This window comes from Typopeltis vanoorti, chromosome 9, assembly GCF_054136105.1.
Source record: "Typopeltis vanoorti isolate ZY-2024b chromosome 9, IOZ_Tvanoo_1.0, whole genome shotgun sequence".
Taxonomy (NCBI): Eukaryota; Metazoa; Arthropoda; class Arachnida; order Uropygi; family Thelyphonidae; genus Typopeltis; species Typopeltis vanoorti.
Window position 1 is genome coordinate 71,552,399 of NC_143557.1, and position 14,995 is coordinate 71,567,393.

The 14,995-nt window shown below is 33.9% G+C and overlaps 1 protein-coding gene across 8 annotated transcripts in view; it reads left to right on the plus strand.

The window, feature by feature from the left end:
* Positions 1-8,722, plus strand: part of LOC150103143 (uncharacterized) — a 120,952-nt gene extending 112,230 nt beyond the window's left edge. For all 8 annotated transcript variants that reach the window (XM_090397664.1, XM_090397668.1, XM_090397666.1 and 5 more), the window contains 2 exons: positions 2,051-2,514; positions 6,753-8,722. In XM_090397664.1, coding sequence (XP_090253790.1) covers positions 2,051-2,514; positions 6,753-7,563 — 1,275 coding nt within the window. In that variant the 3' untranslated portion in view covers positions 7,564-8,722. The remainder of the gene's footprint in view (positions 1-2,050; positions 2,515-6,752) is intronic.
* Positions 8,723-14,995: the final 6,273 nt, after the last annotated feature.

A 14,995-nucleotide genomic window follows, 5' to 3' on the forward strand; every position in this document is an offset into this window, starting at 1 on the left:
GAACTTGTGATTTTTTGATTTTTCCAGAGTATTCCACATCACTACATGCCAAGTTGTAGAAGTTTTGGGGAATGGTTATGTGAATAATAACTGTCAGAAAAGGAATACAGTAGTGTACCACATGGGTCTGTTCTTGGACTGCTACTGTTCAACTTATCTCTTAATATTTCACATGGATGAATGATAATGTACTTTGGGAGGATGTATTACTTGGTGAAACTAAGTAATACATTAGGTGGATTAGATTCAGTATGTGGGAGTGATAGCAATTCAGTTGTGAGGTTCAGAGGGAACTCTGAACCAAGTGACCAAATCTGGACATAGTCCATTATATTGCTGTGACACTGACAAACAGAGATAAGGAGGTAGATGTACTACTGTACCAAGGCCTTTGATAGGATCACACACGAATTTTGTTCAGATTTGGTGAAACTTGGTTTCTATTGTGACATGGAAATTCTGGAATGTTGGTTATGGGAAAAGGTTGAGAAAATTTAAATTGCAGAGTTCAGTGGATAGGTGGAAAATAAGTGATATGATTAAGACATTTAAGTTGGTGAAGAGAATTTACAGGATTAATATAGATTATATATATGTATTCAAGATACCAAGTAATTTTATATAAACTTGGTTTTTAATCCTATTTCCCCAAGTGAGCAAACAGACAAGAAAGTCAAGTTTGCACCTGCACATAGTGCAAATCCAACACACACACACACACACACACACATATATATATATATATATATATGAGAGATGAACTAGAGGGCATCCCTGGAAGGGTGTGTTGAAGAAAGGAAATCAAATCTTTTTTTTTTTCCTTATGGCGAGTGGTAACTGTATAGAAAACTTGTTACTAAAATGTTTGTGAATGTCAACCATGTGAATGAGTTTATAGTTTGGTACAATGGATAGGTTTCACAATGGTTTGTAATTAACAATAATAATATTTTTCCATTTTCTTGCTTAATTTATCTGCTTTGTGACGTTTTCACACAGAATTTTTTGCTGAAGTTATTTCATTTTGATAAAGCCTATTTCAAGTTTGTTTCGCAGATCTATTTTTTAAAATTATTATTTGACACCTCCAGGGAGTCCAAAGACTCATCGAGGGAGGGCACCTACTCTACAACTGTCTCAACCACTCAATCCACCAACTGACTGCAACTGCATCTACCACTAACCATCACCACTAGTATTTCCATAGACAACACAAACATCCATGCCCACGGCGGGATTCGAACCCGCAGCCTTTTGGCTGGAGAGCGGATACGCTAACCACTCGGCCAGCCAGGCTGGCATCGATTCATATCAATTTAAATTAAATATTTCCAAATTCAAATGATATCATCATTACAAAGAACTAAACCTAATATCTTCTGTTATCAGTTTACTTTCCTTTATAATGTGGTCCATATAGGCTATACATAAGAGAAGTGCAATACCCGTCTTCACTTAACACCAAACTATCTTTCTCGCTTCATTTCATTTATGACTGCACACTTGTGGCTAAGTATAAGCTGTATATCTGTGTAAGGTTCCATTTAGACATACAGTTTTAGTGATATTCTATAGAGTTCGGATTGAGATTGTGTTGGTTTGTCTACTAACCTAACTAGATCTTTCCTGTTGTTTCTCCACTTCAATGCACTGTAGCCAACACGGAATTCTCTAGGATGTCAATATAATCTTAATATTAAGTTTTCCAGGCACTAAAACAAGAGTTCTTCTCTGAACCAGATATATCCCCACACTATTAACATTGCAACACTTAACAATGGGATGATATACTCTACCCTGGTTGTCATTTTTCTGGTTGGATAATTAAAAATATGATTAGAGATTTAGATTGACAGTTATGACGTAATTATTAAATTTTTTAAAATCTTATCAGTATAATTTATTAGAATGTGGATTTTTTTAAAATGTTTTTGTTGTCCATTGTATGTAACTAATGTGGAAAGATGCTCTGCAATAAAATATTGTAAATATGGAAATGAACTTAATATTTAAATTATAGTTTAAAATCTTTTTTTTTTTATTTCAATAGAGCATGGATAAAGCTCTTTCTGAATCCTATGATGCAGTCATGAAATCTCTAAAATTGTTACCATCAAACTCTTCAAATCATACTTTAAAAGTTCATTTAGCAATATCTTTAGGGGGGGAAGAGTCAACTCAGGAAAAAGAAAATACTTCAGAAAACAGTACAGAAGTAGAAGAAATATCTAATCCAGATAAGGTATCTAGTGATTCTGCTGTGTCTGCATCCTGCACTCAGAGGATTCCTACTCCTTGCATGGTAGAAACATCAACAGAAAAAACAACCATTCCATTAAAGTATGATGTATTTTCTCAGACTTCAAAGCATTCGTTATATTCACCTTCTAAAACAAAGGCTTCTTTTTCCCCAAATTCACAGCAAAGGAAACATAATAAATCTAAGAGAGAGCTATTAGGATGGTTGACTAGCAGTAACCAGAAGACTAGCCACGGTTATCATAAAGACACAAAGTAAGTTTATTAAAAATTCTAGCAATGCATATCTAAATTGTGTAGCATTTATGAAAAAATTATTTTTCTCTTGATGGTTTGTGTAGTGTAAATGCAGTATAGTTGCAATTAACTACCCTTTGTTTAACTGACTCCATTTTAACCATAACATGAAAAATTTAAGACATGAGTAGGTTCCAGTTTGAGATATTCCAATCTCAAATTGGAACGTATCTAGCATGCATAACAGTATACTAATGTACACCTTATATGTGCATTACAAGCATAGATATGCATATGAAATGCTGATGGAACATTTTGCTGTTAAGAAAAATGAAATGACAAACAAATTCTGATTGTTTGCTTATTATTATATGACACCTCTAGGGAGGGCACCTACTATAAAACTCTCCACCAACTACAGCATAAACTTTAAAAATTTTTCATATTATTTTGCATTCACTATGCACATGGTTTTAAATATGCTTTTATACTCCAGTAAACTGTAAAGAGAAACTGTAGAATATAAAATAGAAAATTGAGATGGTAGAATCTATTTCATATACCAAACTATAGGTGCACATCCTATGTAATACATCTGTATAGGATTGCAAGGATTAGCATTTGAAGAGGTGGAGAAAAATATAATATAATCTCCCCCTGTATTCATTGGAATATGTCATTCCTAGAACAAATCAAGGAAGCCTAATTTTCTGGTATCTGGTATATAGGTAGTTGCACAAGAATAGAAATGGTCTGCCAATACAGGATCAGAAAATTCAAAGTGGGATGAGTTTTGGAAAAGATCTGAATCCATTCATAGTTCGGGGTGCCACATTGCAAGTGTTCTGTTTCCTCAGACTGCAGTGTAGCTGTTCACCATTCCAGATGATGTATGGCACTGGAAGGCAGAAGGAGATGCTGTCAAATGTCCAAATTATGGCTGTACAAATTGCTTTCAAAAACCAGTTGGTTCAGACTGGTATACTGAAATTCTAGTTATTAGAGCTGAAGAACCTCAATTGGCATGTCATTTGACTGAAAACAGTGTTATCATGTACAAATACCAACACACTGTATCTTCGGCATATTTACCAGCAAATCTCTTTTCTGATGTGATCAGATAGAGACCACTATATCTGTCGATGAAATACAAAATCTCAAATATTCTTAGAGCTGTACATGCTGAATTGATTTATTTAATAATGCTTAAATATTTTTTCTTAAATAATTATTAAATAATTATAATAGCTTTCATGAAGTTATCAGCAATGTAATCCTTTGATTATAGCAATTGTGCACTTGCAAAAAATAATGATTTATATAAGCATTTTTCAGAAACATATTAGAAGTATTTGTGAGACCCCTAATTATATTCATTTTTATAATTTATTTTTGCAAATATATTTAAATTATGTTATTAGTATAAAAAATGAGAAATTAATAAATATAATCGTTATACTGTAAAATATACTTTTCAACCAACACTTTGATTCTGTGCATCAGGTTGCTCTGTATTAGTTGTCTTTTCCTTCTTATTCATCCATGTTGCCAACTTTTTTGTGCTAAGGATTACCATAAAAAACATGGTATTACATTTTTGGATTAGATTTTTTTTTTATTTCAGGGACAGCTTCTGAGTTGAAACATGTTTTCTTATTAAAATAGTTGCTTATGTTCAGCATTACAAAATTGGGGTGGATGGAGAGAATTGTTCCAGATGGTGACTATAGTGTTGTACTGTGTGTTGGTATTATCTGTCCACCAGCTATACTTGTATTCATATCCCAAACTTCATATCCACCCTTATTTGCTCCAATTCATTGATTTATGTCATGCACCGAACTTTCATGCATTTGTGGAAGTGGAGGGTAAATTGAAAAAATATTAATGAGAAATGAACATGAGTTGGTGAAGAGTTGAGGAAAAAGCATTCTTGATTTTGTACATGATATAAAGGAGTTGATCAGCAGATTGTTTTTGACAAGTATTAATTCTTTTTTTTTTTTTTTTTGATGACCTACTGTAGTGTTATACTAGTCATTGGTGTTGCTCCTCCATATACTACTATTTGGTATTATCTGTCCATCAGCCACTCTTGTTTCTATATCACTAGTTTGTGTGGTATACTGCATTTGTGTGAGAGGATGAAAAAATTATTAAACATGAAATGATCACGAGTTGATTGATTTTGTACAATAAAAACCAGTTGACCAAAATCAACTGGATCTGGGTTCTCTCAACTTTACCACTAAGTTGTCAGTGACTATCAGTGCAGATTCCACTGTTTAGCTTAATAAGAACAGTGGATGAAGGTAAGGCATACACTCTCATTTTTTGGGATTTTTCCAAGGCATTTGACAGGGCACCACATAAGTTGATTTTTAAGTTGCATCACATGAGTTTGGATATCAGGTTAGTGGATTCGATTGGTGATTGGCTCTCTGATAGATATCAGAGAGTCGTATAATGGGGAACCATATTAGGGAGTAGGAAGGGTTAAATAAGACATTAAATTTCGAGATCATATTGCAAAGGCTGTGAAGACATCTCAGAGAATTGTAGCAATGTCGGGGAGAACATTGACCACGAGAGATAAGTGTGCTGGTCCCATTGTATAAAGCTTTAATCAGACCACATCTGGATTTCTGTGCTCAAATCTGGGTCACAGAAATTTGAAGGGGATGAAGTAACCTTGGACAGGGTGCAGAGATGGGTAACAAATTATGTCAGGACTATGCAACATTGATTGTGAGGATAGATTGAGGGCATGCAAACTGCAAAGTGTGGTAGATAGAAGGCAAAGGGGGGGTATGATAGAGACATTTAAACTGTTGAAAGGTTATTATCATATTAACACTGAGGAGATTTTTTATATGGTAGAACAAGGACAAGAGGCCATCCCTGGAAGTTGCAAAAGAAGGTGAGTAAAAGGATACAAAGTAAGTTTTTTTGCATGACTGGAGAATGGTAGCAGCATGTAATGCATTGCCTGAGAGGGTGGTGAATGTATAGACTGTGGATGATTTTAAGGAGTGGTGTGATAGGCTTTGTTCGCTCGTGTTACCTCCACAAGTCTTGTGACTCCATGGGTGTCAGGAAAATAATAATAATAAAAAATAATAAAAAAATAGCACTGGGTGGGTGTGTTCTGTTGCACTGAACAGTGCTGTTTTGACATTCAGCAATAGGCAGATCATTAAATTCTGACGAATTTCTGTATTTGTAAGTGAAAATCCTGTCATCCTATCAGTGTTATTTATAAAATATTGTTCTTTTTTTCAAGAACTTTTTAGTTGCCAAAACAGGCTTATAGACCATTTTGACATCTATATTTACATTCTGTATCTAAACCTTCCTGTATCTCTTTTCCTTTTAGGTTTATATTTAATTATTTCACTTGGTAGTCTTCTATTCATTGTGTGTGTGTGTGGGTGTGTTGTCTTCAGTTTTGTTGGTCTTATTTTGTTTTATTATTTGTTGTAAAATATTTTGCAACTCATATTTTTCGTTCTTTATATTCCTGTACATTCCTTAACTTGGCTCCTAAATGTTTTTGCCATCCCCTCAATAAATTCATTCCAGTACCCCCCCCCAATCCCACTATATAAAAGCATTATTCAGAATAGTGAATAATGAAGATAACACAGCACAAAGCAAGTAACAATTGCATATTTATTCAAAATCCAGTATATCAGATTTATAAAGTGTAATAATAATTTAGAGCAAAGAACCAAATCCACTTTTCAGGGATTTCTTAATATTATGATGGATGGGATTGATGAAATGAGAGCAGTTTCCCAAATGTTTGGTTTAAAGTTACTTAGCAGGAACTTTCTCTAATCTAGAGTTGATTTCTTTGCTTTGTGAGAAGTTAAGATAATGTTAAAAGTATGTTCCAGCAAATATGTTGGATATGCAATAAGGAGTTTCTTAACACTATTCTAAACTTCTGTTTTATAAATTTTTACTAATGAGAACATAAGTATGGGAAAAATTTAGCTTAAAATATTTATATATACACAAAAACTTCAAACACAAAGAGAAGGAGTGTAAGCTCTAGAGTGGTCAGTCATAAGGCACATCATTATTCTCATAATGGTCTGCCTTCCCTACAGAAGGAGGTAGTAGATACTTTGGGAATCACTGCTTTTCTAAACAATCATTTTATATCAATTTGCAAAAATTTATTTATTTTTTTAAAAATAAATATGTAGTGAAGTTTTCATTTATTGAACTTAAAAAAAATTTTTTTTTAGATGCTGTTCTCAAGAACTTAATGTGGATGAGGTCTGCTGTCATCAAAGATCTGATCGCAATACTGAAGATTTAGTAGTAACTGAGGAGTATGGGATTTTAAAGCATACTCATGGAAGTAGTTGTTGTGACCTTTGTCAGTTAGATCCTGTGTACTATTCTTCATGTGCCCAGGGAAAGGGATCTTTGTGTCCAAAGTCTCTTCACTGTATAGATTATCATCACTGTAAAAAGGCTGGACATAGTTCTAATAGGAAAGTCCAGAATATAGATAATCTGAACCATATGAAGTCATTTCAAAAGGTTAATTCTTTGGAATCAAGAAACAATTTAAGTGATGCATTACGAGAAAAACTTGACTGGGGATGGATTCAAAATAATCACAGCCGTCGACACCATCATAAACGTTCAAAGTCATATGATCTATATAATAATATGGAAAGTTCTCCTTTGCGTATTCCTCCACAATCCAGACATCATGGACAAAATCTTTTAACTCATGCTAAGTTGGCAGATCTGAGGAATCGATCGTCACTAAGTAATCCTGCTTCGCCTACTCACCACCATAAATACTGCCATAAGGAACACACAAAAGATTGTAGAAAAGGAACCCAGCAGGTTCCTATTTGGACAGAAAAACGAACTCGTAAAGTAGGTAATCTTGATGAAAAAATTCCTACCTTTGATTCTGAGAGAACTGCTGCCCGAAGACCAGAAATATCAACAAAGAAAATGGACTGTCATCATCATCATCACCATCACCACCACCATCATGAACACATTCATCATCATTACCATTATCTAGATTCCTAGTATTATTTTTAAGTCTGTCTTTATATTCAAATGGGGGACCACATCTCAGATTTGATATATTAAATTTATATATGCATGTATTTTATGTAAAATGATACCTGATGGTGTACAGTGTATAAATATAATTAATAAACTTTAAATTACAACAGGATATTCACCATTGTAAAAAAAAAAGTATTTATGTTGTTGTAAATGTTGATAAGTACAAATATAGTTAACTCAGTTAATACAGAATGGAATTTATTCATTTTAGTAAATTAAAACATTTTTCAAATTGGTATGCGAGTATGAACATTCATACATCAAATTTCTTCCTTCCATCTATGTATTATCCACAATCCATTTGTCTGTCAGAAAATATACTTTGCAAATTCTTAAGAGTTGAGAATAAAGGTGTTTCTTCAGCTCTTGCTATAGTTAGTTAATGATGCTGGAACTAGATTAATTTTAAGCTATATTTTGTTTCCTTTTAGTTGACATCTTTTAAAACCTCATCTTTTAAAATAAAGGTTGCTTTGAAATTACAATGTGTACTGAACACTAATTTTTTGCTCATTTTTTAAAAAATTAAGATTTAAGTTAGAGTTTTCAAAGTAGAAAATGAAGGGAAAAAATGGCAGTGGTAGTAGGAAGAGGTTACTTTTGAGGGAAGAGGAGGTACAAATATATAACTAATATACAGATTTTAGTTTTGTCATCATAAGGCTTCTTGTTTAATGAGATAATTGTTATTTTTTATTTATGTTTTAAGGGAACCTGAAATCTTAGCCTACAATAGTTATTCAAATATAACTGTCATTTTCAAAAATATGATCAGTATCAAATTTGTTTCATATATCTTTGCATTCACTATTTACTTACACCTAATAGTACACAATATCAAAGGGTACACCAAGATAGCACCTTCATAAGAAATAAAATCATGCAAATGAAAATTTTTAATGACTGGTGATATATATTGGAGCATAAATGTTCCTCTCTGGTTTTACTTTATTCTAGATTCCATATCTGCCTTCTTAACTGATAACTGACTTAAGGAATTTACAACACATAAAACTGATATTAATTAAAGGAAACTTTAATGAATACCTTCAATATTTCGGCAACATCACGTTGCCATCTTCAGGAACATACAAATATGGTATGTGCACACAGGCACTAACATAAGAAAATGAGGAAGAAGGCAAGAAACTAATATTGTTCCTAAAGTCCTACTGGTGCCCCATAACGGGCTAATTGGGTTGTCTTGGTCGTTGGGCTGAAGTTCTCATGATGTAAGTCTCCCAAATTTGGGGCAGTCTCATGCACCCAAATTTGTTAGGTTTGGAACGTTTTTAAGAACTGCTGATGATTCCATGAATAATCTTTCATACTTGAACTTGCTGCTGTGTATTGTTTTAGTTATACCGGCCATAGAATTTGTTGGAAGAAAACTAAAATAATACACCACAGCAAGTTCAAGTATGAAAGATTATTCATGGAATCATCAGCAGCTCTAAAAAATGTTCCAAACCTTAACAAATTTAGGTGCATGAGACTGCCCCAAATTTGGGAGACTTACATCATGAGAACTTCAGCCCAACGACCAAGACAACCCAATTATCCCGTTATGGGGCACCAGTAGAACTTTAGGAACAATATTAGTTTCTTGCCTTCTTCTCATTTTCTTATGTTAGTGCCTGTGTGCACATACCATACCATATTTGTATGTTCCTGAAGATGGCAACGTGATGCTGTTGAAATATTGAAGGTATTCATTAAAGTTTCCTTTAATTAATATCCGTTTTATGCGTTGTAAATTCCTTAAGTCAATTACCAGGTATGACCAACGTATAAGTCTTGCTATAAGAATCTGCCTTCTTAAATTAGAAATAAGTTTTCAAATGTAAATATGGTGTACACGATTCCCTAGTAACTGTCTTTCGAAAACTAAGTTCTCCACTATTTCAACATTTTCTTCCATTATTTCTTTCAAAATATTCAAAAAAAAAAAAGCAATGATACAGAATTCTGTGTAAATGTAATACAGCTAAACATATCTGTAGCCATGTTTGAGATGTGCCATAAGTACTTTCATCATTTATAAAGTTTAAATATATACCTACCTTTTGGTTAAAGGAAGAATTGTAAATTTTAGATTATATCATAATCCAAATTATACTATATTACACTACACTACTCTTTTTATAATTCGTTATCGTTTGCTACTTTTTTTTTGTATGTATATATATATATATATAGTTTTGAAATGTATTTCCATGTGCCTATGTGGTGTATATATATTTATCAATTTGACATTCTGTCATTAGTTTAAGGTATATTATATAATTAAAGCAAAGATCTTGCAGGTTTTCCAGACAGGCCACTCATTTACAGTGGTAGCACGTTTAAACCTTTGGCATGTGTCTGTAGTAATATATCTGGTTGCATACATATATCTGGCTTATTTTTATTATCATTATCATTATTATTTGCATCACTTTATTTATACTACTGTTTCTAATGTATTTTCAATAGTTATACTTTGTCTTATAAATTTTTAGAGTATTAAACACTGCTATTCAAAAACATCCGTGTAAGGTTATATTTAAGCTGGATTGCTCTTTGTTTAAAAATTGTTAAACGCTTGTTTGTTCCTAAATTTTATTTTACTATTCAAAATTTAAATTAATAAACATTGAGATTTTTATACTGTCTTTAACTAATATTTTTAGTGTTCTGAGGCAAATACATGTAAACATTGATATAATTAAAATGAATGTATCCTGCTAATTGAATTAGTATCACTGCAATTTTTGTGTTAAGTATGTCAACTTTTTTTTTATAGCATGATGTATAAATCATTAAGAAATATATTTATACCTAAAATTCTGGTATTTTAATTTTCAGATGCATAAGTTTGTTTCTAGTGCAATTTTAACCTATCTTGCAAAGTAATTGCAAAAAATACTACATTCCTGTTTTTGGTAATGGTATCAAGGAGATACATAAGTTTTTTTTTGTAGAGTAAGAAAGAAAATATTCTTTGTAAAGAAATGCACCTACTTAGTCTTTTCATTACAAGCAAAAGTTTAGTAGCAAAGTGATCTACTTTTAAAGTATTATAAGTTTGCTTTCTATGTAAAAATCTTCAATGTACAGAATCATCACTGGTTAATAAAATTTTTAAAGTTTCTACTTGAAATGCAATTTAATAAAAACAACAGATACTGGTTATTAATGTTGTACATGGTAAGAATGCACAGTGCTTATATATTTTCCCCTTCCATATAATGTTTTCATCCTTGCTAATGCATGCATCAGCTATGCAAAAATAATTGATTGTTAAGCATTTTTCCAATCAGAATAAAATAATGTGCTACAGACATGTGTAGAGACTTAAACAATATACACAGCAACTATGCAGCAACACTATATACCATTGTAGCAACATTGTTTTATGTTTCAATGTAGTGCCGTAATAAGACTGCTTAAAACTATGAAATATTTTTTATAGAATGTTTCATAATAAAATAAACATAAAAACATAATTAACTAAACATATATAAAAAATGAATTTATTTAGCATATACAATAAAATCACTTATTATTATTATTATTCAGGCCTCCATGGAGGCAAAAGACTCATCGCAGGAGGTCCTTCCTAAGAAACAAAGTCTATCATACTACTCCTTAAAATCATTGACCGTTCTTGATCTCACCACTCTATCAGGCAATGCATTCCATGGTTCAACCACCCCCTCCATGCAAAGAAACCACTCGTCACCCTCTTGCTCATAGTTTCCTTTTGTAACTTCCAGGGATGGCCCCCTTGTCAGCACTCTTCCCACTGTTCAACCAAGCTAAACAACTCCCATTGTGTCAACCCTGTAACCACCTATCAACAGTTTAAAAGTCTCATTCTTCTATCCACCAAACTCTGAAGTCCACATTTCCTCAGCCGATCCCCATAACTAACATTGTACAGTCCTGAAACCATCTTTGATATCTGCCTTTGTACCCTTTCCACAGTTAATTTATTCCCTTCAAATCCTGGGGACCAAATCTTAGAACAGTAGTCTAAGTGTGGTCTGATCAGGGTCTTATACAACAGAATGAAAACTCTTTTATCTCTGCAGGTCAGCAGCCTTCTCATTATTGAAGCAATCCTCTGTTATCTTCATCACCTTTGCAATATGTCCCTGAATTTCAGGTTTCTATTAATCATCAATCCCAGATCTCTTCTCTCCTACTTCCTCCAGTATAGCTCCTCCAATACAGTATGCAGCATCCCATTGATGTGTCCCAAACCTCAAGGCCTTATATTTTGCTGCATTAAACCGACACCCTAATTCATTTGCCCATCTGTCTAGCTTATTCAAATCCTCTTGCAGGGCTACCACATCTGCACTATTACTAATAACCCTTCCCAGCTTCACATCATCTGCAAACAACTGAATATTCCCCTGCAATCCACTGACAATGTCATTGATATAAAGGTTAAACAAAATAGGTCTGAGTACTGAACCCTGTGGGACCCCACTTGTAACCCTCTGCCTCCTTGAAACTGCCTCAACATACACAACTCTCTGATATCTATCAGACAGCCAATCCTGAATCCAGTTGACTAACCTGACATCCAAACCCATGTGCCGCAACTTAAATATCAGCTTATGTGGCACCATGTCAAATGCCTTTGCTAAATCCAATAAAATGGCAGTATATGCCTTTCCCTCATCTACTGCTCTTGTAACTTTATTATAAAAATACAAGCATATTACTAAAACAAGAGTGCCCCTTCACAAATCCATGTTGATTCTCATAGATTACACCCTCATCTGCCCAATGCTGTATATGGTCCCTAACTAATTTCTCCAAGATCTTAACTACTGATGACACACAAACTGGCCTATAATTAGACACTTCCAGTCTGCTTCCACCCTTATGCAATGGCACTATCTTACCTCCCTTCCATTCCCTAGGAACCTTTCTTGTAGCCAGACTTTTATTGAAAAGCCAGGTCAAACTGTCAGTTCTTTAGCACATGCTCTCAAAACTTGTGGTGAAATACCATCTAGTCCCACAGCTTTATTGACATCGAGAGAACTCAGTATTTGGAACACACTCTAAACCTCGAACTCACCCTATCCCTCTAGTATTAAAATTTATTCCTCCATTAAACACTTCAATGTTGAATAATTCCACTATGTCCTCTGCATCAGTCACTCTATTCCCATTTTTATCCCACAATGTCATTCTTCCACAATCATTTCTCCTCCTACTGGCCACATAGCTAAAAAAATTCCCTAGGATAGGATTTTCTGTGGATCTTAGGGCCAATCTCTTTTCATATTCCAGTTTTGCAAAAAAAAAACAAACTAGAAAATTGATTGTATCGTCAGTAAAAAAAAAACCTGATTTTTTTAAAATCCAGGACTTTTATTCATTTGAGAGAAAGATTAATATTTAGAATATCTAAAGATATATTTTAAAAATTTGCTCAGGACATGGCCTAGTAATTACCAACACCATGTTTCAATGTAAAAAAAGATGAAAATGTACATTCAGAGATAAAACAAGGAAATGTGTTTTCACTACCAACAGTAACATAGGTCATGTTACTGTTGGTAGTGAGGTCTTTGAAATTGGTCCAAGATACAAGAGTGCATAGGTGATTTGAAAGAGGAAGTGATCACAGTCCAAAGCCCTAACCACTCGCTTCTGGACTCTCTCCAGTGTCTCCACATCACAATGAAAACCAGGTGACTAGATTTGAGCACAACAGTCCAAGTGTGGTCTGACCATTGCTTTATACAGTGGCACAATCACTTCCTTATCCCTACATTATTATTATTACGTGATACCTCCAAGGAGTATAAAAGATCAAGGGTGGACACCTACTCTGCCACTCTGTCTACCAATTAATCACCAACTAAAGTGAACCACAACTACTGTCATCATCTACTGCCCACCACTAGTATTTTCACAGACAAAACCTGCAGCCTTTTGGCTGGAGAGCAGATATGCTAACCACTTGGCCAACCAGGCTGGCATGTTAGAGTACTATCATAGCAGCACTATGATGTGCAGCCTTTGCAACACTAACAATATGCCCTCTAAATTTCAGTCTGCAGTCAACCATCACTCCCAAATCTCTAATCTCATTCACTTCCTGCAGTTATGGCACTATCGATAAAGTACACAACCTTATATTTCTGTACTCTAAAATGCAACACCTTGCACTTATTGATATTAAAACTACAACCCCACTCTTTTATACAAGTCAAAAGTTATCCAAATCTTCCTGAAGGGATTCAGCATCAGCAGTGCTACTTATAATTCTTCCCAACTTTGCATCATCAGCAAATAACTGAAGATCCCCAGTCAGTCCACATGATATATCATTACAAACAAGTTAAATAACAGGGGCCCAAGAACAGAACCCCTGGAACATGCCACTGGATACCTTCCTTTTTTGAGACACTGTCCCATCACACACTTGCTGGTATCGTTCAGAGCCGAGCCAATCTCCAGTTCATCTAACCAATATATCCTATCTTTTCCCATTCTCTGCAGTTTGTACATGAGCTTATGTGGTAATCTATAAAACGCTTTTGCAGAGTCCAAGAATATCACTGTATATGACTCTCCATTATCTAACACACCCATTACCCTATCATAAAATGCATGTAAATTGCTAAAACAGGACCTGCCCTTTACAAATCCATACTGACTATCATAAAAAATGCTATGTCCATCCCATCAACCCAATCCTGTATTCTAAAATTTCTTAAAATTTTAAGAAGTTGTTCAGAAGGGTTTGGTGCATGGTGGATTTGTGTTGCTGCTGCTGTGTAGAGCGGGCTAGGCATAAAATAGGGTTTCCCAAACTGTGTTCCGTGAGAAGTTCTGGAATTTGTCATTTTAGTTTTTTAAGCATTTTACATGAATAAATATTTTTAGTGGAAATATTCTGAGGAGAATAATATTCATGAATATGTCGAAAAGCTCAGACCCAGAACGTCTAATAACATCTGTGTAGCAAGTGTATTTTTAAACGTGGAAGTATTCATGAATTATTGTTAATTTTCACACATCGAAACCTTTCAACATTTGGGAAAGGGAATACAGCTGGTTATGACCAGCAAATGTCGGTGACCAATCCACATATTTTTAAACATGGAAATATTCATGATTTATTGTTAATTTTCACACATCGAAATCTTTCAACAATCGGAAAAGAGAATACCGCTGTTTATGACCGATCATAAAAATTGCCTGCAAGCTGATTACAACAATGGGTGGCATATCCTCTATTCTCAAAACTGAAAGAAATAACATCTGTGTTGCAAATGTTTGTGACCAGTCAGCAAGGAAGTATAAAGAAAATTTTTCCACTAAAATTTAAGATCAAGGTAGTCTTGTATCCGGTTCTCAAATCTAGTAATACTGA